The sequence below is a fragment of the Pan paniscus genome, chromosome 21, assembly GCF_029289425.2.
Source record: "Pan paniscus chromosome 21, NHGRI_mPanPan1-v2.0_pri, whole genome shotgun sequence".
NCBI lineage: Eukaryota > Metazoa > Chordata > Mammalia > Primates > Hominidae > Pan > Pan paniscus.
The window spans coordinates 8826212-8850206 of NC_073270.2; the positions used below are offsets into that span (position 1 = coordinate 8826212).

The following is a 23995-nucleotide window of genomic DNA, read 5'->3' on the forward strand; positions in this document are numbered from 1 at the left end:
GACTAATCATATACCTAGATTCAAAGAGAACAATTAAGTAACATGTTAATTTAGACCCAAATAATTTCTTTGAAAATAATTCTCTTTTATGGGAAGGCAGAGTCAAGTTTCCAAATTATGGTTTTAAGGAAAAAGAGGAAACAGGAAACAAAAAAGTGTAATATGTTCAAAGGGCCTAAAGTGTTGGGGTTTTCTTAGGTGCATTTGATTAAAAAGCTCCTACAAAACTTAGTCATCAAAACAGCTGCACTGAAAATAATTTTGTTGAGAAAACGCATTTTGTCATCTGCACAGGAAGTCATTACGTAATGGGGAAAATATGCAATGACCAAGTACCAAGCAGTTGTGTGGTTCTAAACTTAGGGCCTGTCATAGTGAAGTGTTTGCATAACTGTGCACCATAATGTCCATTGAGTGTGTCATCCTATCTTCACAGGGGAACTACCATCATAAAGGTCTTCACAGAGTATCTACCATCACATAGACTCAGTCAACATTATTTTATGAATGTCTAAAATTACAATTGAGATTAACCAGAAAAATAAAGTTCTGAAGTCAGTGATCTAAAAGAACAAACCTTCAACTACAATTATGCTTGAAATACTTAAAAGTTGTCAAACAAATCTTAATTTACAATTTATGGAACTGAACCAATTTAAACACTGCCAAGAAAGACCAGGAAACCAGACTTAATCGTTGCCGTGCTTTCATCATGGCCCATTGAAAGAATCTGGAGCTATATAATCTTGAGTGATCACACTGCCACTACACCTCTAGACCTCTTTTTTACTTATGAAAATATTTTCAAGGAACAGTTAGTCTCAGGGACATCTTAGCTCTCCCTTCCTTGTTTTCACTGTATTTCTAGGGCAGAACTCTGCAACAGACTAAAACATTAGCTCTACTGCAGTGATTCCTGTGTTATTATTCTGTCATTTTACTGAATTGTCAAGTCCTGGCATAAATGGTAGATCATATGGAGACCACAACACAGTGATAGGCCTTTAAATAATGGTTTTAAGGAGTAATGAGTTTGCACACAACAACTTCAACCAACCTACCAGTGTTTAACAACTTCAGTGTTGGGATACACATGTGAGCCTCTGACTTTTTTCACTGTCACATTTTAATGTCATCAGGCACATTAATAATTCTGAGAAGAAGCAATCTCATGCTCTCAAGAAAGCCACCCAATAGCTTAAATTTTGGTGCAAAATCCTAGAAATCATTCCATTTGATGGCTGTCTTTAATATGGCTAGATTCTAATTTTTTAATAGGTGTTTTAATCAACAATCTTGTTTCATTGCAAAGTGATTTTAACACTGAAGCCACTATTTATATGAAAATACTTTAGCAATGAATTATACATTTTAGTATATGTATATATATCAAATGTCCATAATCTTTTAATACATATATAAGCATATGTAATATGGATGTGTGTTTGTGTGTGTGTGTGAGTGCTTACACACAGAAAGAGCATGTCACTGACTTTTTATTGTTAGAAAAGCAAGTCTAAAACATAAAATTTGGTTACACTTTAGAGTGAAACAGACTTAGGTTCAAACCCCATCACCACCATTACTGGCACCAGACCTTGGTCAAGGGCTTCCTTCTTCTCTACTGTCAAACAGAATGAGAATTACTTCACAGGCCTATTGTAAGGATTAATCACAAGAACATAAAGTCCAAGCATTGCACCTGATACGTGACAGGCACTCCACTTCAGAAAGAGTAAAAATTTTCCTTAAAGCAAGTCCAGTGCTTTGCCTGGATTAGGTAAAATTGAGAATAATGGGGATATTTTCCTAGTAGGTATGCTGAAACATATATCTAGTCGGTCGCCTAGCACAACACATAAATATATAAATCAATAAAGCTTTCAAAAAATACATCGTTTGGGTTTAGAGCAAAGGAAATGACAATTTTTCCTGTTGAATGGTCTTTCACTCAATGTTAAGGTTGATCACTTAATCTTGGAAAATCCAGAAAATTCAACAGCTAAAACTCTCACCTACACCCTAATGCAGTCATCTGGGGTCTGTGTGGCTCTTTGTGTTACTCTGCAATCTGTTCCACCTGCATCTTAATAGGTGGTCAAGTCATAGCTGAGTCCCAAAACTTCACTTTGGAATGTTCTGGCCTTTTAGGCTCAAAAAGAAAGTGTTTAGATTTAATGGTTTTATGGCCCATCAAATCCTGTGTGGTAGCCTCTAATTGCATCCAGGGGCTGGAATTTCTTTTAAAACTTTTTTTTTTTTGACAGTTTAATAAGAATTTGCTAATATGCTGAACATTCCTGGAACGCATTAGGTAGGTTTTAATTTTTCTTGATATGAGGTCCCAGCACTCCCTCATGTGGCACTTGCCCACATAACAAGTCAGAAGCAAAAGGATAAATGAATATTTAATCCTTCTTTTCTCTTTCTTTTTGATTTCTCATGTTTAAAGGGAGAAAAAAAATCTCAAGTAGCTCCATGAAAGATGAAGGAAAATTTTATTGTAGCTACTGTGCATAAAACCTGAGAGGTTTCCATGGCAATGTTCTTAAAGCACCAAATGGTATAGTAAGCATTTTATTAATTGGATATTTGAGAAGTCAGAGATGTTCTACTTATCCTGGAAGACTAAAATTTAGCCTAATGATACCACCTATTTTATATGTGTTAGCATTTATGTTTATTATTGCTATTTCCTTCAATATGTTAAATATTCATAGAAATAATTTTGTATTCTTCTTTAAAGAATATAAAGAAAAAAATTCAAAAAAATAAATAAAAATGATCTGCTAGAGTTTCAAACGGATGTGCCATTATAAGTAGAGGCACTTATAAAACAGCTTAAATATTATAAGATTTACAACTATTAAAATGTTGATTAAGTAATCCATTGAATCAAATTTTTTATTCATAACACAGTGCATGAAAACCTGCCCTCCATTCAGTATTTTTCAGTTATTTTTTTTCCACTTTAAAAGGCTTCTTAGAATTTTATCTTTTGTTTGATTGTAATTCATGACCCATTGTTTATGCTCCCAAATTTTGCAAAAAGCGAATGATTTCCCAATTAATTTCACTTCTGTGGCTTATTTTATCTTCTCAAAGTTAAAAAGATAAAACAATAAAACATAGGATGTTTGCAATAAATATTTTAAGATGATAGCATAGTGCTTGCCTTAGGATTCTTGCTACAGTTAATGACATTTGGAAATACCAGTAACAGAGCAGGGTATTATAGGTAGCACTGCCTAAGTGATTAATAATCTGAGCAAAGCATTAACCTCTCTAAGCCTCGATTTCCACACCCACAGGAGTTGGAGAAAGTTTCTCAGGGTTTTGCACTCACATATTTTAAGATGGTGGTAAGGATAGATGAATAAATAATAAAGTCAAATTGTGTGGCACATACTAATTGCTCTATAAATGCTGGTGATCATCATTTTTCACAAGACTTTGAAGTATCACTTTCTGAGTTTATGCAACATTTATTAAACACGTTTGTGTTTTTAGCAATAGTCAGAGATAGTTACATATCTTGTTCCTCTCCTATAGACCAAGAATGTACTTTGAAAAATGGAAATCAAATGCATTCAAATGCTCACTGCCTCATCTAAACCCTCCAAGGCTGACATAGTGCAGTGGAAAGAAGTGGGCTGACATAAAGTGCATCTAAACCCTCCAGGGCTGACATAAAGTGTAGATTTCAGAAGAGTAAGAAAAGGTAGCTCTATACTTTGAATTGTTTCTTTTTGCATTTGATAAAATTTTAAATGGGATCAAAATCATTTATTTATATACTGAAAAAATTGCAAAGATCATCCACTTCTATGCCAGTTTTCTGGGTTTTTGTTTTTGGAGATTTTTGTTGTGAAAGTTCTTTCTTTCTTTTTTTTTTTTTTTGTCTTTCCAGCAGAACTATTTAAAGAACTTTTCTTTTGAACACCAAAATGCAACACAAGTAGCTCATGCTCAGTATCACACCTAAGTTCTGTAAGATCCCTGGGAACAACCCCAGCCTCCTTGGGACGTGGCATTCAATCCACTGGTCTTGCTCAAGTAGCTCACTTTATCAATGAAGAAACATAATCCTAGAAAGTGAAAATGACCTGCCACAGAAATAAAACTAGTTCGTGGTAAATTTCCACATAAATCAGATGTCCCAGATGTACAGCCCAGGGGACACTTGTAGCCCACAAAAGTATTTACTTTGGCCCACACATTGTTGCCCCAAACAGTGTTTTAGGGAATTTTGATTTATTTGCCCACATTTAAAAACCAGGAGATTGTACATAGAAATCAAGATTTCTGGCTTCTTAAAATTTTGGAAGATTTGGCAACCCCACATCCCTGCTCCCTTGGATCATCAAGAGCTAAGATGTGGCTGCCCCCTTCTGATGGAACATGCAATCTCAGACTCACTGCAGTCTCCACACAGGAGCTTGCACTGTTTTTTGTTTGTTTGTTTGTTTGTTTCAATTTCATCTTTTTTGGACATTTACATTACAAGCCTGGCTCCTAAAAGTACCTTTTTTTTCCCTGAGGTTTCTGCATAAAGCTTAAAATAAAAATATTTTTAACAAAGAAAAAGAACAATTTTTATTTCCACTAGATGTAAATGGAATATACTTTTCTGAAAGTGAGTTTTTGTGTGTGAAAGATAAAGATTTCGGAGACTTTGGGCTCTGAGGGGCAAATAAAGATAGTGTGTAAGCATTTCTAGCATTTATTTCATGAATCCTCACAAGAAATCCTCAGGTGAGAGCTCTTATTCATCTAGGGTTGCCAGATTGAGCAAACATACAGGACACCTATGATTTGTTGTTTATCTGAAATTCAAACATAATGGGCCCTCTGTGTTTTATTTGATAACCTTGTATTCATCATCATTTTGAAAATGAAAAAAGTATAGCTTCATTGGTCACTCTACAAACATGCAGCAGTGTAAAAAAGTAGAGTTCAGACAGGGCGCAGTGGCTCACGCATGTAATCCCAGCACTTTGGGAGGCCAAGGCAGGCAGATCATGAGGTCAGGAGATCAAGACCATCCTGGCCAACATGGTGAAACCCTGTCTATACTAAAATACAAAAAATTAGCCAGCCGTCGCAGTGCGTGCCTATAGTCCTAGCTACCCAGGAGGCTGAGGCAGGGGAATCGCTTGAACCTGGGAGGCAGAGGTTGCAGTGAGCTGAGATAGCGCCGCTGCACTCCAGTCTGGTGACAGAGCAAGACTCTGTCTCAAAAAAAGAGAGTTGAGTTCAGTTCTCGGTCCTAGTTAATAAGGTGGATTATTATTATCCCACAGTTGTGAGAGGAAGGGCAGAAAGGCCCTTGAGGTTGGACTCTGAATAAATCTGGAGAGTCAACGGGGGAAATGAGACTATGGCACCATAGCAATTCCCAGAACTTTCTAGAGGCCCATTCTAATTACTCAGACCAGACCATTGCCTGTGGGCACCAATGGGTTTCACTTACTCTCACTGACCATGCTGAGGGGGACACTTCTCCAGGGAGATTGATAACTAACTCCTGTTTTCTGAACCTGGCCCCAACTTCTCTTCCTTGCTAGGGTCTAAGTCCCTGGAGACAGGAATGCTTAGCGGCCAGATATTTAGAAGGGTAACAAAAAAAAAATACTCCACAACAAATTGCATAGATTTCCCAATATTCCCAAGGACTGGCTTGCTTGAGAGGATTTCCATATTCTTTCTGGGAATGATGGAATAAATACAATAATAACTTCATAATTCCATGTGAATTTTCTGAGTGTTTATAAATAAATCTATGCCAAGTATGAATATTCTTACACTGTTACTTAAATTTGCCTGTGGCTATCTATAGCCTTCAGTTAGCTATTATCCTGGTTTGCATACTTCAAGAAGCCAAAAATGACACAGAGATGTGAGAGCAAGTCATCTTATTTGGAAACGATCTCAATGAATTGAAGGAATGGGGAAGTGAGGAAAGAATGGGAAGGAAGCCAATAAAAGAGGGTGTGTTCATGGGCAGGCAACCTCAGTGGGCAACTGGGACTCAATCCTTCCAAGGAACACTGGGTGACCATATTAGAAAATGCTTCAGTTACCTGAGCAAAGAGAGCTGAGGTATTTATCCACCTACTGCTGTACATCATTAGCTAGGGAACCCTCTCTCCCATTCCCCTACTTCAATCACACCTATCCATGGGCTCATGTTGCAACAGATAATGTCAGGCAAAAGTGGTAGGTCTGATGGAAATGGGAAGTAAGAAGGGAATACATGCAGAGCACAAGCACCATCTACTCCAGCCATTCATCCTTTCCTTGCAAGTAACCCACTGTCCCACAACGTAAACACACCAGCCAAAGAACACCTGCTATGAGCTGATGACCATCAGCTTTCTGGATACACCTAAATATTAAATAGACTAATAACCTATAGATAGTCTTTAAAACATAGGTGAAAACTTAGAAACCCTGGAGAGAGGTTTCTAGTATAAATACAGAATAGAAACTCTGATGTTGCTGCCCTGATAGGAACCCAATGGAGCACCCTATGTTTTTGAGGGCAACATGTGTACACTTCCATTGCCTTCTCCAATTCCTCTGCAATCTCGATGTCACCACCCTCTCTTTGTTCTGCTGGATCCACCTTATCCAAATGTCTATTGTGTAACTTATCTTCCTGAGGGGTCTGCTTTGCATGCTCCTAAAACTATAATTACTTCTAGGGGATCATAATGGGCTTCTCCTCATGACACTTCATAGGAGTTTCTGAAATTAAAGCTCTTGCAAAGTGGTGAGGAGCCCAGATTCTGGAGACAGAATACCTCTATCTGAATCCCATCTCTATCACTTATGAATTGTGCATCCCTAGGCAAGGTTATTCACCTGGCGTGTACCTCAGTTTCTCCTGTGTAAAATAGGTTTAATAATATGATCTATTTATTTGGGCCGCTCTGAGCCTTCAATGCTATAATACTCGTAATATACTTAAAATAGTGTCTGGAACGTGATAATTGCTTTATAAGTGTTAAATAAACCTAAGGGGATAAGACTGTAATAGGCATTTAATATCTTCTTATGGTTACTTCTGGAGGAAATAGTCCTACTTACACTGTCAAATCATAGTTTCTAAGGAAGCTTTCTTTTCTTCTTTCTTCTCCTCTTTCTTCTCAGCCCAACTCCACCAAGAATAAAGACTGGTCTTGGAACCATCAAATGTGACTTGGAGAATAAGTCTGTCATTGACGAGCTATGAAAAACAGTTTTCTCTGGAACTTTAGCTACTTGCCCACAAAATAGGGACAGAAACACCTGTCAAATATCAAATAAAGCAATATGTGTTGGTATGGTTAGGCTTTGTTTCTCCATCCAAATCTCATCTTGAATTATAATCCCAGGTGTTGAGGGAAAGACCTAGTGGGAGGTGATTGGATCATGGGGGTGGTTTCCCCCATGCTGTTCTCATGATAGTGGGTGAGTTCTCATGAGATCAGATGGTTTTATAAGTTATCTGGCATTTCCCTGCTTGCACTTCTCTCTCCTGCCACCATGGGAAGAAGGTCGTTCCTTCCCCTTTGCCTTCCACCATGATTGTAAGTTTCCTGAGGCCTCCCCAGCCATGTAGAACTGTGAGTCAGTTAAACCTCTTTCCTTAATAAATTACCCAGTCTCGAAGAGTATCTTTAAATCAGTGTGAGAAGGAACTAATACATGTGGTAAAAATAATTTGCTGGCTCCAGGGTGCCTTACCAAGTGAGCTCTGCTTTTTGCTTTCTCTGCTTCCTTTCTTTATTTCCATTCTCTTCATGGTCCCTTGTCCCTTTATCTCTACTCTTTTAAATCTAATTGTTATCATTTCCTCCTTACAAAATAATTCAAAGAAGAGTTTATAAGGTTGAGCCAAAAATCAGAAGAGTATAAAGTCAGGAGTAATCTCATCACTTATAAATAAACATTTGTAAATTGTGATCTTTGAAACTAAATGTATTTTAGGACCTGACTATTGTTTGCAACTGATTTCTCACAATTTTAAATTAAAATATCATTCTACATTATTGCACTCTTCCTATAGTATAATTTTTAAATTTGATGTCATTTTTATGCATCATATTTTTTGCAAACTATCTCCAATTATAAGATGTTTGGGTATTTTTTTCAAATTATTTTCCTGCTAAAAATAAGAAGCATGAAAATCCTTGCAGAAATGATTTTTTTCCTCAAAAATCATAATTATTTCCTTGGAATTCCTAGAAGAGAATTTTTAACATCACATGGAATTTACATTTTTAGAGCTTTGATATACAGTGCCAGATTATTTTCTAGGAAGATTATTCCACTTTATACTTTTCTCAACACTGTTTGAAATGCACATTTTCTCCCTAACCTAATCATACTGCCTGATCTTAAAATATAAATTCGATATACGGAAAATAAAATAGATGGTCATAATTTCCATGTCTTTGCTTATTAATGAAATTGAATATTTTTCATATGTTTATTGGTCACTTTTATGTCTCCATTTGTAAATTTCCTATTTATATCTTTTGTTCACTTATTTCTCTTTTTCCCTTTGAGCAATATATTATTTTCTTCTTCAAATATAAGGGCTTTTTACGTGGAAAGGACATTAACCCTTCACAGTCTCATATTTTTTTTCCATTTCTTTCAGTTTACCATTTACTTTTTATTTTCATTGAGATTTAAGAGCACTAAAGTTTTAGTTTTTTGGTGTTCATTTGTTTTCTTTTGTTCTAAGGTTGTTGCCTATAGCTTCAAGCCTGAAAGGGCCTTTATTATCTTGATTTTGTATAGATATTTACCCATTTAGTATTTTCCTTTTTTTTCTTCTCTCTACTTATGTTTCAGGATTACCATAGACAAAAGGCTGAGGCCCCAAAGCTACTTATTTGTATGTAGTCCTAGAATTAAGGAAGCTGCTAAGTCTGTCCAGCAAAACCTCATTGTGCCATTCTGATATCCCTGACAGAATTTTATGTCAGACATTTCAAGAAGGGAGGTGAATTCACAAGATGCTTAATTCTTAAAACTAAAATGTTTTAAAATATTATATAGTCGTGTTCTTTTTCTGCTCTGCTTAGCATCAAAAGAATTAATTTCCAACTTTTATATTAGTTTCTGGAGCACAATTTGGGGAGATTTTTTACTCTGCACAGCCTTTCAAATGTTCACAGTTGCTAGAGAACTGGAAAGTTAATAAATTAGCCCTAATAAGAGATTTCTTTACATCATATTTGATTTTCTCATCACTCCCTCCTAAGACAGCTGGAACTGCTCTATTGGGAATATAACTCATCCATAAAAAAGAATCATGATCCAAAACCACGGAAGAAAACACAACCAACCACGTTGCTCCATTTGCAATTTGGCTGTGAGAACCACTTTGGTTTTGGGGAAGCAGGCGGATTTTGAGATAAGGTAGCCACAGGGCTGAATTCCAATTCTGTAACTACCTAGCTGTGACTTTGGGCGAGTCTACCTGTCAGAGATTCATTTCCTGAGACAGTACTATTAATACCCATAATATAACCAACAGTTACTGAGCCACTACTCTCTGCCATGAACTTTGTATACCAGAACTCATTCAATCCTCACCATAACCCAATGAGGCAGGTACAATTTTTGTCCCTATTTTACAGCCAAGGAAACCAATGCAGAGAGAGGATATCTTGCCCAGTCACACAGCTGGAAAGAAGAGGAGCAGGACATGCAAGAACAAGTATTTTGATGATAGAGTCCATGAGCTTAATGTTTCTGAGTGTAAAAACATCAAGGAACATATTTGCTTGGTGCATTCAGAGAAGGAAGTCGATAAACGTTAGCCTCCTTCTGTCCCTGTGTTGACGATCTTCCTCCTACCTCTCACAGTGGCAAGCTCGCCGTCCACATGAGCCATGCGCTGCATGGCCGTAGCCCCCACACATATTGGCATGCTGACCCTCTGTCCTAAAACAGAAGTCGACAGATCTGTTTCAGCAACATTCCGGAGCATCCTTGGATACAGCTTCCATCTAGAATTAAAAAATAAAATAAAATAAAAGGCTTTAGAGTTTCAAAATCATAACCAAAACTTTGACATTACATTTTAGTTAAAAGAAAAAATATAATTGGATTTTTTCCAAACAAGCAAATGATTTCATAAAGCTAATGGAAAAGAGGCAATTTTACTGTTTGTTTGGTTAGAAAGTTAACAATTAGAGGATAATGAATTTCCCAAGCAATTATTTATTAAAGTATAACTAATATATAATAGTATTCATTCATTTTAGTCTGCAGTTTTGTGAATTTTGACAAATGCATACAGTGGTGTAACTGCCATGACAATCAAGATCTAGAAAAAGTTCAATCATTCCCAAAAAACATCCCCATTTTCTTTTGCAGCGAAACTCTCCCCAGTTCAATCCCCTGACAACCACTGATGCATTTTTTCTTTGTCCTGATAATTTTGCTTTGCAAGAATATCATGTAAACAAAATCATTCAGTATGTAGCCTTTTGAGTTTGGCTTCTTTCACTTAACATAACGCATTAGAGATTTTCTCATGTTGTTGTACGTGTCAATAGTTTGTTCCTTTTGGTTGATGAATAATATTCCATCGTACAGGGGTACCATCATTTGTCCAGTCATTCCCAAGCTAAAAGACATTTTGAATACTTCCAGTTTGGGGGGAAATTCTAAGTAAAGCCACTACAAACATTCACGTACAGGTTCTTGTGTGAACATAGTTTTTGTTTCACTTCCCCAATCTTGAAAATCAAGATGGTATACAAATGCATAGAGTTTAGATTAGAGTTTAAGAAGATATGCTATGTCTAGTTTGTCTTCTTTTTATGTGATAAACAGCAGCTTCAGGCAATTACTTTTAAAATTATAATTTGGTTTCTTCAGAATTATTGAGCTATATGCTATATTCATTAAAGTCTAATGATGAGGGAAGGTTTTTTATTAGTTTAATTTAACACTTTTCTCAAAAATGTTATTTGACAAAAACTGAAATTTGGGTGTTAAAAAGTTTTTGACTCCGGAAAATTATTTTAAATGAATGTTTCTGTGATTCTTCTGTGTTGGAATGAAAATTACCAATAAACCAGCAACCAAAAATTCACCAGTAAAATTTACAGAAGAACTAGTTCTCTTTCCTCCTGGCAAAATATATATCTCCTATTTGTTTTGATTTATTATTCTCATTAGTACTGATCAAAATTGAAGGAAATACAGCCCTATTTCTAGTATGCATGAGTATAATAAACGTGTTGTTTAGGCACACATGCATATCTAACCAGCATTCACCTAGTACTTCCTAGATGTAACTCTACTTCCAGAAACAGCATGACTGTTTAGTAAATATAGTGAAGTATGATATAGTATAGTAATGCAGTAACTTAAAGAAAAAAAAAGAAGAAAAAGAAAAAGCCCTTAATCGAAGCGTGCTTCCTGTAGCGGAAGAAGAAATTCTGCCTTCTATTGCTTTGTGGAATAGCTAAGGGTCTGTAATCTAACCCTTCCTCACATAATAAAGTAAAAACATCCAGTCCCTGAAAAGCATAATAAAGAAGTTTTACTGTGTGATTTCTATGCTATTCCTTTGAACATTATAATTGTCATTATTTTATGTCACACCACATGCTCTGTTGCTGAAAGTCTTTTCTTCTTGACGGACCCTCACAGCATGATTCTTTGATCTCCATTTTGAAGGGGGAGAAGCAGAAGCCTTGAAGAGAGTTTTTATTACCAATCATCTCTAAGTGTGTTATTAGAATGAGAGAAAACGATCTTAATAGCAGCCATTGGCATGCCAGCCTTGGAAGGCATTAATATTTACTTAGAGCTAGAGAAACAATGAAAGCTTTATGACAAGAACACGCAAATCTGCAGGGCAGCAGCCGTGTGTGTGTGTGTGTGTGTGTGTGTGTGTGTGTGTGTGTGTGCGCGCGTTTGTGTGTGTTCGCGCGCGCATGCGTGCCAAAAGGGACATTTTTAAAGGTCAAATTCCCATTTATAAAGCAAGGCTAAATCCTTCCATCTCCAGACAGTGGCTTTACACTTGTCCACTTGGTGGCGCAGTCACTTTAGTAACTGTGGGCTCTTAATTTCCCTTAAACAGTATTTTCTGTTCTGAGCATAATACAGAGGCTTGTCAACCAATGCACAAAACGTAATTGCTACGTAAAATTAGATAAAATCAATGGAATGGGAACATGCATGTTATCTAAAGAGTCCTCCATGTTTTGATATTTTTCAAATAGTAGTAACAACAACTATGTCAGATAGCTCACTAGCTTTCCAAGCCTTGCCCAACCCCACCCCAAATTTAAGTAAATTTCCCACAATCATACATAAAATAGCACCTCACTATATTCTCGGGCTGTGCTCTCCTGGGCCTCCACTTTGGAAAAAGAATTGGTTCAACTGGCAAACAGTTGAACCAATTGAACAATAAACCGTTTTCAAAGGATAGAAAATGAGATGCCAGAGTAAAGGAAGTGGGGTAAAGGTGAGAATCTGTTCACAGGAATTTTGGCCCACCCCTCACATCTAACAAGGGCCTCAAATTTAACTTATAAAAAAATCAAATGATACATACACTCCTCACAAAGTAGCTGCCCTGTTGAAGGAAGACACCCATGCCTCACCCAGCTTTATAACTGTATGCTGTTTCTGAATCACACTAACTGGACGTAGTGGATTCATGTTTTGTAAGTTGTGTAATCCTATAATACTGCATTCCAATTTTCTCCACATTAATTTTTTACTCTAAACAGTTAAAATATATAAAGCAAAAACACCTTATTCACCTATTGTGGATACTAGATAAATTATTTTGTGACATTTATGCCTATGAGAACACAATGTCACTGGTGAGTTTATATCACTTCTCAAATATTAAAGTGAGAGAATGACATCACTTTTACCCGTCTGTTATTTAAAAGAAAATGATGCAATCTTCAGTCTCAATAGGTAACGCAGCAGAAAAGAGTTTCCTTTTCTGAAATCATGAGGGCTTCTAAGTGTCCAAATTGTTTAATCATCTTCCATCATTGATAATTTCAGAAAAAAAGCTACAACAATGTGAAGTCCATAGTTGAGAAGGCTACTTTGAATAAATGTGTAAGAGAAACAAATTACTGTTCTTCGTTGAATTAATCCCAATCTATTCCAGCCATGCAAAATGTAGCAAGTTGACATTTGCCCTGTTTTGTTATAACTACCATAAGAAATTTTGTTCTTCTGGGTGGTTCCATTTACTTGTCCTCTTAAACATTTTTTTCTATTGCCACAGTAATATTAGTCTCAAGTCTTACCCAAAAATATCTCCAAGCAACTGCTGGGTCACATGAGTGGTCCATGTCCCCAGAACTCCAAAATGTGATCATCAGAGCTGAGTACAGAGAAATAAAAGCTGTCACTGTGAATGACCTTTTGTTGTACTTGTGAGATGGGGAGGTGTATAAATTTCGTAAATGTGTTTGAAATACTCTGGCTTTGTATCACAATGGGTTATCTGAGGTTTGATTGTTTTAAACTTTTCATTAGAATCAGAATGTGAAATTTCAGGTTGATTTCCTTCATGCCATCAACCCAAAGTCTCCACAACCGTGGCAGAATTTCTATTCTTAGTTTCACGTGACCAGCTACATGATGCAGTGTGAGGAATCAAGGGTCACCTAGCGAGTCACACAGCAAAAGAGGACACATTGCAAAATGTGTTGCAATAAAAACCCAACTAGTTGATAATAAAATAGCATCAGCTGTCCTCCAAAGAAAGTTGATCGATATTTTTTTTAATTTAAAGCTGAACAAAAGAGAATGATCAAGGTTCATGGAAAAGGTGGCACTGCAAATTCATTTTCATTATCTGTGTCCTATCCCTAAGTTACTCGGTACACACATAGGATGGGAATACTCACTTGAATACCATGTAATTCACATAAGGCATGAGGCACTTCTCCAGTTCACAACTTAGAAGTCACCAAGCCTTCTATGTCTCCCAAAGTTTCTACACTTTAAAGGGTTGCATAGGTGATCCATCTGCTTTGGGGCACCCCTTTGCATCCTCTCTGAGACCTCCACTTGGCCAACTATTTTGGGCCCATTTTGCATCAATTCAACCCAACAGCATTATGGAGGCTGATATGCATCCAGTGAAATGTAAGTTCCTAGGGACAGGAACTTTGTCTGGCTCACTGCTTTGTCCTCTGCATGTAGTACACAGTGTAGCTCATGGAGACTCCTAATTAGCTCTAGTTAATTAGTTAGCATGTGACAAAGGGAATTAAGAAGTGAGGAAGGCTGTATACAAATGAAATAAATAATCACTTGAGCATTGGAGGTCTAGCAATGCTGAGACACTAACCCTATAAATCAGTCAAGGGTCTGAAATTTCCTTGGTTGTAATAACCTATTTGGGTTAAAGTGTTTTCAAGAGACCACTCATAGGCAAATTTTGGTGGACAAAGTTAATATTGGCCCAAGAAGGGGCATCTTCCAAGAGCAGAAACTTTTAAATGAGTCCAAAATAGTAAATAATGGTGCAGAATTTTAAGCCCCTCTACTCTCAGTCAACTTCCCTTCCCATGACTTCCCTGGCATTTGTTGAGCTCATTGGGGTTCCAGGCAAAACCTGAGACAAAGTCAAGGCTTGAAAGGGTTGGGGAGAGGCCGTATCCTTCACCCCATTGCCGTTTTCAGTCTTCTACATGGATTTGTGGGTGAATCAGTGCTGCCTACCAGAGGCCACCTTGGCCAGGATAATTTTATTTCTCCTAATTTAAATATGGAAAACTGATTTTGAGTGATTTTGTTGTAGACTAAAGAATAAATCAGGGAGGAAGGCTGATTCTCTCCCCCTGCATATTTTCTGCCTTTTTGTCTTTAATTTATCACCATCAATGAGTACCCACAATACTGATTGCCTTTACTAACAGCCATAATGTTAGATGGATGAGACTGAGTGTAGTGTAGTGAAGGCGCTCCTCTCTTGCTCCAGCAAATAAACCATTTTTGTAACTGCTATAAAAAAACCCCTTTGAAATGATTTTATTTCTTGTTTTTATTACAAACAGAAAACATAAACCATGTCACCCACCATCTTGTGCTTTGAAATATGAAAGCCAAAGGAAAACTAATTTGGGAAGAGAGATGAAGTGCTTTGAAGGAGAGATGAAACAGCAAAGTTGAAAGATTAATGCTGCATAGACAAATTGAAATCTAAAGTGAAAGTTTAGACAACAGTAATCAAAATGAATGATAACACGAAAAGCCAGCAGGAAGAGAACATTTGAGCCAACAATCCAGTCTGGTTCATCCGGATAAGATGGTTATCTGGCATTTAATGCTGTTTCCTACACCATGAACATAAGCATTTACTGTCATACTAAGAAAAAGAAAAGTCATCCGAATTTATCGCTATTTTTATATGTAGTTAAATTAATTGTTGTCATATTTCCAAGTGAAGTAACATAGGTTTGGCTTTTGCAGTCAGTTCCTCAAGATTCACAGGCTTGGAATATTTTTTAACAATTTAAAGGCCCAAGATTTCTTACAGCCCCAAGAACTTTCCCCTCTCTACTAAGCACAAATCTGAACAAATAATTACACACCACCAACGTAAAACTAGGAGATCTTATTTTGGTACGGTCTTTGTGTAATTTTAAAACATGATTTTAAAAAATAAATTTTCTTACCTGGAAAATGCTGCAATATTATCAGCCAAAGTTTCTTCATCATTTGCCCCAGACCTGTAATAGTCATATATAGACTTTGGAAGTACTGATTTAGCATGTTGTTCATAATCATTGATACAAATTAGCCGGGGGAGCATTTTCACAGGTTATTGCTATCCCAGATGGAGTTTGTTGTTTTTTTTTTTTTAATGTATTGCTTTCTACATCCTCACTGTTCTGTTATTTGTCAATTATTAATAGACTTTTGCCAAAGTTCAGATTTAGTTCTCTGTTGCTTACATCAAGTGAGCAAACATTATATGCTTAGCCTTTGAAATTTCATTTGTAGGCTATCTGCCAAAGAACACCGAAGTCACTATCTGCCAAAGAACACCGAAGTTGAGGTTGGGGAGGCAGCAGAAGGTGATTAGGTGTCTATCACATTAAAAAGGGGAAAGGAATAAGTAAAAAATTAAAGACTTAGAGGAATACCTGTATGAAACCACTCTTGGTTCAGTTTTGCCTAAGGCTGCTTCTTGCACATGGTCTGTGCCTGTGCTCTTTGCTTGATACCCAGAATAGGCTGCCCACTCATTTTCTTTCCACATTTGGATCATGCACAAATCATATAAACAAGAGCTTATGAACTGAACGGGGCATCCATGAAATATGGGGCATCCATGAAATTCAGGGCTTCTGCACAATATAAAATTTAGCTGATTACAAACATAGACATTTGGCTTTAACATGGAACATTAAGGCCAAATTGACAGCTAATTGTTTTATTCATTCTGTATATTTGAGGTTTACAACATGATGTTATGAGATACATATACACAGAAAAATGGTTACAGTAGGGAGGCAAATGTAATATATGTATCATCTCACCCGTAGTTACTTTTTTGTGTGTATGACAAGAACAGCTAAAATCAACTTATTTAACAAAAATTCCTAATATGATACAATTTTATTAACTTTAGTCCTCATTTTGCACGTTTGCTTTCTAGACCAGGGGTCCCAAACCCCCCAGCATGGACTGGTACCGGTCCGTGGCCTGTTAGGAACCAAGCTGCACAGCAGGAGGTGAGCAGCCGGTGAGCAAGCTTTACAGCCTGAGCTCCGCCTCCTATTGTGAACTGCACATGCGAGGGATCTAGGTTGCGCCACTCCTTATGAGAATCTAATGCCTGACGATCTGAGGTGGAACAGTTTCATTCCAAAACCATCCACCTACCCCCACTGCCCATGGAAAAATTGTATTCCACAAAACTTGTCCCTGGTGCCGAAAAGGTTAGGGACCCTGTTGTAGACTTATGTATCCTACGTGTCTACTATTTTGTATCCTTTGACCTATATCACCCCTTTTCCTCTTCCCTGCTTCCCACTAGTGGTATTCACTGTTTCATTCTCTAGCTCTGGGCATTTGAAGTCTTTTTTAAAACAAAATCCCACCTATAAGTGAAATAATGCAATAATTTCCCTTTTGTGCCTGGCTTATTTCACTTAGCATAATGTTCTCTGGGTTCTACTGCAAATGACAGGATTCCCTTCTCTTATAAGGCTGAATAATATTTCATTGTGTGTATATCTATACATTTTCCTTATCCATTTGTCTCTTAATGGGCATTTAGGTTTACCATTAATTCTTTTTTTTTTTTTTTTTTTTTTTTGAAATGGAGTCTTTCTCTGTCTCCCAGGCTGGAGTGCAGTGGTGTGATCTCGGCTCACTGCAGCCTCTACCTCCCAGGTTCAAGAGATTATTCTGCCTCAGCCTCCCAAGTAACTGGGACTACAGGCATGTCCACCACGCCTGGCTAATTTTTGTATTTTTATTTAGTAAAGATGGGGTTTCACTATATTGGCCAGGCTGGTCTCAAACTCCTGACCTCAAGTGATCCAACCACCTCAGCCTCCCAGAGTGCTGGGATTGCAGGTGTGAGCCACTAATTCTTAGAGTCTTATCTTTTCCTGGAGAGGGTATAGGGAAGTGCTATTCCAAAAGACCTGTGGTCTCAGTCTATGATTTCACTCAATCATGGAACACCTGGAGAAGATTCACATTAGTAGGATATGCTTGAGAAAGCAATGATTTTAACTACAGTTAGACCTGAGTTTCAAACTAGGAGCCGCCACTTAAAGCTGCTTGCCAGTTGTTCACTATCTACATTCCAACCACCTACACCTGTAGGAGAACTTGCTCTTGAACTTGGAGCCTGCTTTTTTCATAAACATAGCATGCCAAATAGTATAGTTCCATACCCTGTGGAACAGCCCTCAACCACGAGCCCAAGAAAGTTCATTCTTCTGGTGGGATTACTCCTAGGATTATGTTCTACATTGCAGGTTTCAGTTATCCACAGTGTGAGCTGGTTGATAATCTATGCTGTGTTGGCTATGTTCCTTTTTTGTTTGTTTGTTTGTTTGTTTTTTGTTTTGAGATGGAGTCTCGCCCCGTCACCAGACTGGAGTGAAGTGGCGCAATCTCGGCTCACTGCAACCTCCGCCTCCCAGGTTCAAGCAATTCTCCTGCCTCAGCCTCCCGAGTAGCTGGGATTACAGGCTCATGCCACCACACCCAGCTGATTTTTGTGTTTTTAGTAGAGATGGGGTTTCACCATGTTGGCCAGGATAGTCTTGATCTCTTGACCTCGTGATCCGCCCACCTCAGCCTCCCAAAGTGCTGGGATTACAGGCATGAGTCACCGTGCCCGGCCTGGCTGCCTTCCCTTCTAATCAGACTTCCCTACTCCTCATTGGTGCTCCCTTCACCTCCCAAATAAACTCCTTGCATTTGAATGCTTGCCTCTCAGTCTCCTTTTGGTGAAACTCAAACCAAGACAAAGAGAAATATTCATCCCTACCCTGAGGAGTGACTGTGAGGACAAAGGATATATCATCGCTTAAACACCTGGCATATAGTAGGCACAGTTGACCTTTGAACAAAAAAAAGGTTCCACTTATATGTAGATTTTCTTTAGATTCTTCCACCCCTGAGACAGCAAAACCAACTTCTCCTCTTCCTCCTGCTCCTCATTCTACACAATGTGAAGATGACAAGGATGAAGAGTTTTGATGTTCCACTTACACTTTATGAATAGTAAATATATTTTCCCTTCCTTATGATTTTCTTAATAACATTTTCTTTTTTCTAGCTTGCTTTATTGTAAGAATACAGTATATAACACATGTAACATATAAAATATGTGTAAGTTGATTTTGTTATTGGTAAGGCTTCCAGTCAACAGTAGGCTACTAGTTGTTAAGTTTTGGGGGAGTCGAAAGTTATACACGGTGGGTCGGTACCTCTAACCCCCATATTGTTCAATGATAAACTGTATTTCATTAATATTACCCACTCTCATCTTCTCAATATACTTTACCAACACATTTTTCCGAAAGACTTGTTTAATGTCAATTATATAAGGACAATTCCCTAATGTAGGAGAGATTGGACAAAGGGATTCTTGAGCTTCTGGAAGGCCATTGCCATTTTTCTTCAAGTAAGTTAATCCCTTTGAGTATTTCTTTGCTAGATTTGCAATTAGTCCAATTTATTTTCTACACCCCCAAGAGAAGTGTCTTTCATAAATAATGTATGTTTATATTATCAGATCTTTTTGAAAATTGCCTTATCCCATGCTTCATAAGGCTTTATATGGTAGAAAGAATAGGGTGTAAAATCATATCTTACAGTGGATAAGTACCCTTTGAGTATATTTTGGAGAAGGAAAATCATCTAAGATGAAGAAGAATACTAAGGGGTTCAGTATGTAATCTGTGACTTAGTTTTGACCTGTGGCCACAGAGTGAACACAAAGCACAGTCACCTGTTACATGAAATTCCCATGCTGTGGGTCACCAAAAGGAGCAGGAGAGAGGATATGGATCAAATCTGTTTTTACTACTGACAAAGCAACTAGAAACCAAAGATGCAGGCTCCATAGCAGCCTATTAGGCAAACTGGGAATGAAACCAGAACCAAAAATATAAGCCATTAGGTCTTTCCCAGCTGTAATGATATAGTATATAAAAAATAAAGGGTTTTAATTTAATCAAAGGGTCATATGCTGTTAAAATTGACATAGAATTTTATAGTACATAGGTTTATTCTCAAAGTTCACAAATGCTTACTTTTTGCATCAATGTAGTGACAGATAAAATGACATTAAAATCGCTATTAGGATGTGAAAAATCTGCCAATAAGATAAGCAAGTTCTAAATAATTCAGTTTCATAGTTAACAAAATTATTATGAAAATGTGGTCAAAGGGATCTTAAATTATGGCTTATAACTCATTCAAAATGTAAAGATTAAAGCATGACCTTTTATCTGCATATTTATGTGCAAATTTAGCATTTATTAAAATAATTAGCATCCTGCAACTAACGTGATTAGAATGAAGAGGCAATCTAATATTGTTAATCAGGTCAAGTCCTGGTGAAACTAAAGAAGACACATAAAGGCCATTGGTTCTTAAAGTGTGGCTTTGAACCAGCAGCATCAGCATCACCTAGGAAGTTATTAGAAATGCAAGTTCCAGGCGTCATCCTAGTCCTACTGAATCAGAAACTCTACAGCTATTCGTGCTGTAACAAGCCTTCCAGGTGATTTGATGCACAATATTGTTTGAGGACCATGGTTTAGGCGAGATGGAATGTAAAGGGGGACTTTTTTCTTAAGAGGCTTATTCTTTTTTATAATTTCAACTTTTATCTTAGATACCGAGGCACATATGCAGCTTTGTTACCTGGGGATATGGAATGATGCTGAGGTTTGGGGTACAAATCCTGTCACCTGGGTAGTGATCACAGCACTCAATAGGTAGTTTTTCAATCCATGCTCCCGTCCCTCTCTCCCCACTGTAGTAGCCTGCAGTGTGTGTTGTTCTCATATTTATGTCCATGTGTGCTCAATGTTTAGCTTCCACTTCTAAGTAAGAACATGCAGTATTTGGTTTTCTACTCTTGCATTAACTCACTTAGGATTATGGCGTCCAACCATCTCCATGTTGCTGCAAAGGACATTATTCCATTCTTTTTTATGGCTGTACAGCATTCCATGGTATATATGTACCACATTTTCTTTATCCAATCTACCACTGAAGAGCACCTGGATTGATTCCATGTATTTGCTATTGTGAAAACTGCATCAGTGAACATATGGGTGTATGTGTCCTTTTGGTAGAATGATTTATTTTCCCTTGGGTATATACCAGTAATGGTATTGCTGGGTCGAATGGTAGCTCTATTTTAAGTCCTTTGAGAAATCTCCAGACTGCTTTCCACAGTGGCTGTACTAATTTACATTCCCACCAACAATGTATAAACATTCTCTTTTCTTCACAGGCTGTCCAACATCTGTTGTTTTTTTGACCTTTTACTAATAGCCAGTCTGACTGGTGTAAAATGGTATCTCATTGTGATTTTGATTTGCATTTTTCTGATAATTAGAGATGCTGAGAATTTTTTTATGTTTCTTGGCTGCTTGTCTGTCTTCTTTTGAGGAGTATCTGCTCATATACTTTGCCCATTTTTTAATGAGGTTATTTGTTTCTTGCTTGTTGATTTCTTTGTGTTCCCTATAGATTCTGGATATTAAGCCTTTATTGGATGCATAATTTGCAAATATCTTCTCCCATTCTGTAGGTTGTCTATTTACCCTGTTAATAGTTTCTTTTGCTGTGCAGAAGCTTTTTAGTTTAATTAGGTCCCACTTTTCCATTTTTGTTTTTATTGAAATTGCTTTTGGGAACTTAGCCAAAAATTTCTTGCCAGGGCCAATGTCAAGAAGAGTGTTTCCTAGCTTGTCTTCTAGTAATTTTATAGTTTGAAGTCTTACATTTAAATCTGTGATCCATGTTTAGTTAATTTTTGTATATGGTGAAAGGGGTCCAGCTTCAGTCTTTGGCATGTGGCTGGCCAGCTATCCCAGGACAATTTATTGAATAGAGAGTCCTTTCCCCATTGCTTGTTTTTGTCAGCCTTGGCAAGAGTCAAATGGTTGTAGGTGTGTGGCATATTTCTGAGTTTTCTTTTCTGTTCCATTAGTCTATGTGTCTGTTTTTGTACTAGTACTATATTATTTTGTTTACTGTAGCTTTATAGTATAGTTCGAAGTGGGGTGGTGTGATGCCTCCAGCTTTGTTCTTTTTGCTTAGGACTGCTTTGGCTATTTGGGCTCTTTTTTGGTTCCATGTGAATTTTAGAAGTTTTTGTTGTTGTTGTTGTTGTTGTTGCTGTTGTTGTTTTTTCTAATTCTGTGAAGCATGACATTGGTAGTTTGATAGGAATAGTGTTGAATTTGTAGATTGCTTTTGGCAGTATGGCTGTTTTTATGATATTAATTCTTCCAATCCATGAGCATGGAATGTTTTTCCATTTATTTATGTCATCTTTGATTTCTTTCAGCAGGGTTTATAGTCTCCTCGTACAGCACTTTCACCTCCCTGATTAGCTGTATTACTAGGTATTTCATTTCTTTTGTGGCTATTGTAAGTGGAATTGTGTTCTTGCTTTCACTCTCATCCTGGACATTGTTGATGTATAGAAATGTGACTTATTTTTATACATTGATTTTGTATCGTGAAACCTTACTAAAGTCACTTATGAGTTCTAGGAGCCTTTTGGCAGAGCTTATAGGATTTTCTAGGCATAGAATTCTATCATCAGTGAAAAGAGATAGTTTGATTACTTCTTTTCCTATTTGGGTGCCTTTTATTTTTTTCTCTTGTTTGATTCCTCTGGCTAGGACTTCCAATACTATGTTAAATAGACATGGTGAGAGTGGGAAATCTTTGTCTTGTTCCAGTTTTCAAGGGGAATGGTTTGAACTTTTGCCCATTAGGTATAATGTTGGCTGTGTATTTGTCATAGATGGCTGTTATTATTTTGAGGTATTTTCCTTCAATACCTAATCTGTTAAGGGTTTTTGTCATAAAGTGATGTTACATTTTATCTCATGCTTTTTCTGCATCTATTGAGATAATCATATAGATTTTGCTTTTAATTGTATTTATGTGGTGAATCACATTTATTTATTTTTGCATGTATTTCCTACTTGATTATGGTGTATGAACTTTTCGATGTGCTGCTGGGTACAGTTTGCTAATATTTCGTTGAGAATTTTCACATCTATGTTCATCAGTGATATTGGCCTGAACCTTTTTTTTCTGTTGTGTCTGTGCCAGATTTTGGTATCAGGCTGATTGTGGCTTCACAGAATGAGTGAGGAGATTCTTCTCAAATTTTTGAGTAGTTTCAGTAGGATTGGAATCAGTTCTTCTTTGCACATCTGGCAGAATTTGGCTGTGAAACCGTCTGGTTCAGGTCTTTTTTTTTCTTGGTATGTTCTTTATTACTCATTCAATTTCAGAAGCTGATATTGGTCTGTTCAGGGTTTCAATATCTTCCTAATTCAATCTCAGGAATTTGTGCGCTTCCACGAATTTATCCATTTCCTTTAGATATTCTAATTTGTGTGCAAAGAGTTGTGCATAGTAGTCTCGGAGGATCTTTTGTATTTCTGTATTCTTGTATTTTGTATTTCTGTAGTTGTAATATTGCCTCTGTTATTTCTGGTTATGCTTATTTGGATCTTCTCTTTTTCTTTGTTAGTCTAGCTGGTAGTCGATCAATCTTTTTTTTTTTTTTTTAACAACCAACTCTTGGTTTCATTGATGTTTTGTTTGTATTTTTGCATCTCAATTTCATTAAACTCTTCTCTAATTTAGCTCTTCTTTTCTTCTGCTAGATTTGAGGCTAGTTTATTCTCTTTTTTTCAGTTCCTTTAGATGTAGAGCTAGTCTGTTGATTTGAAATCTTTCTAACTTCGTGATGAAGGCACTTAGGGCTACAAACTTTCCTCTTAACAATGCATTGGCTGCATCCCAGGGATTTTGCTAAGTTGTGTCCCTATTTTCATTAATTTCAAAGAACTTTTTTATTTCTGCCTTAATTTCAATGTTTACTCAGGAATTATTCAGGAGCAAGTTGTTTAACCTCCATGTATTTCGGTGGTGTTGAGAGATTATCTTGATAATGATTTCTGGTTTTATTGCACGTAGTCTGAGAGTGTGCATGGTGTGATTTCAATTCTTTGAATTTATTGAGACTGGCTTTATGACTGAGCATGTGGTCAACCTTAGAACATGTTCCATGTGCAGATGAGAAAAATATATATTCTGTGGTTGCTGGGTGGAGTGTTCTGTAGATGACTATTAGGTCAAACTGGTGAAGAGTTGACTTTTTCCAGAGTTTCTTTGTTGGTTTTCTCCCTTGATAATCTGTCTAACACCATCAGTGGGGTATTGAAGTCTCCTCTATTAGTGTGGGATC

General features: G+C 37.1%; 1 protein-coding gene across 1 annotated transcript in view; it reads right to left on the bottom strand.

Annotated features, from left to right (window-relative positions):
• HAO1 (hydroxyacid oxidase 1) overlaps window positions 1–16256 on the bottom strand; it is a 57854-nt gene extending 41598 nt beyond the window's left edge. Inside the window, exons 1-2 of the mRNA XM_003821359.5 lie at window positions 15684–16256; window positions 9859–10010 (exon numbers count right to left, since the gene is read on the bottom strand). Of these exons, the coding sequence (XP_003821407.1) occupies window positions 9859–10010; window positions 15684–15820 (289 nt within the window). The 5' untranslated portion in view covers window positions 15821–16256. The remainder of the gene's footprint in view (window positions 1–9858; window positions 10011–15683) is intronic.
• Window positions 16257–23995: the final 7739 nt, after the last annotated feature.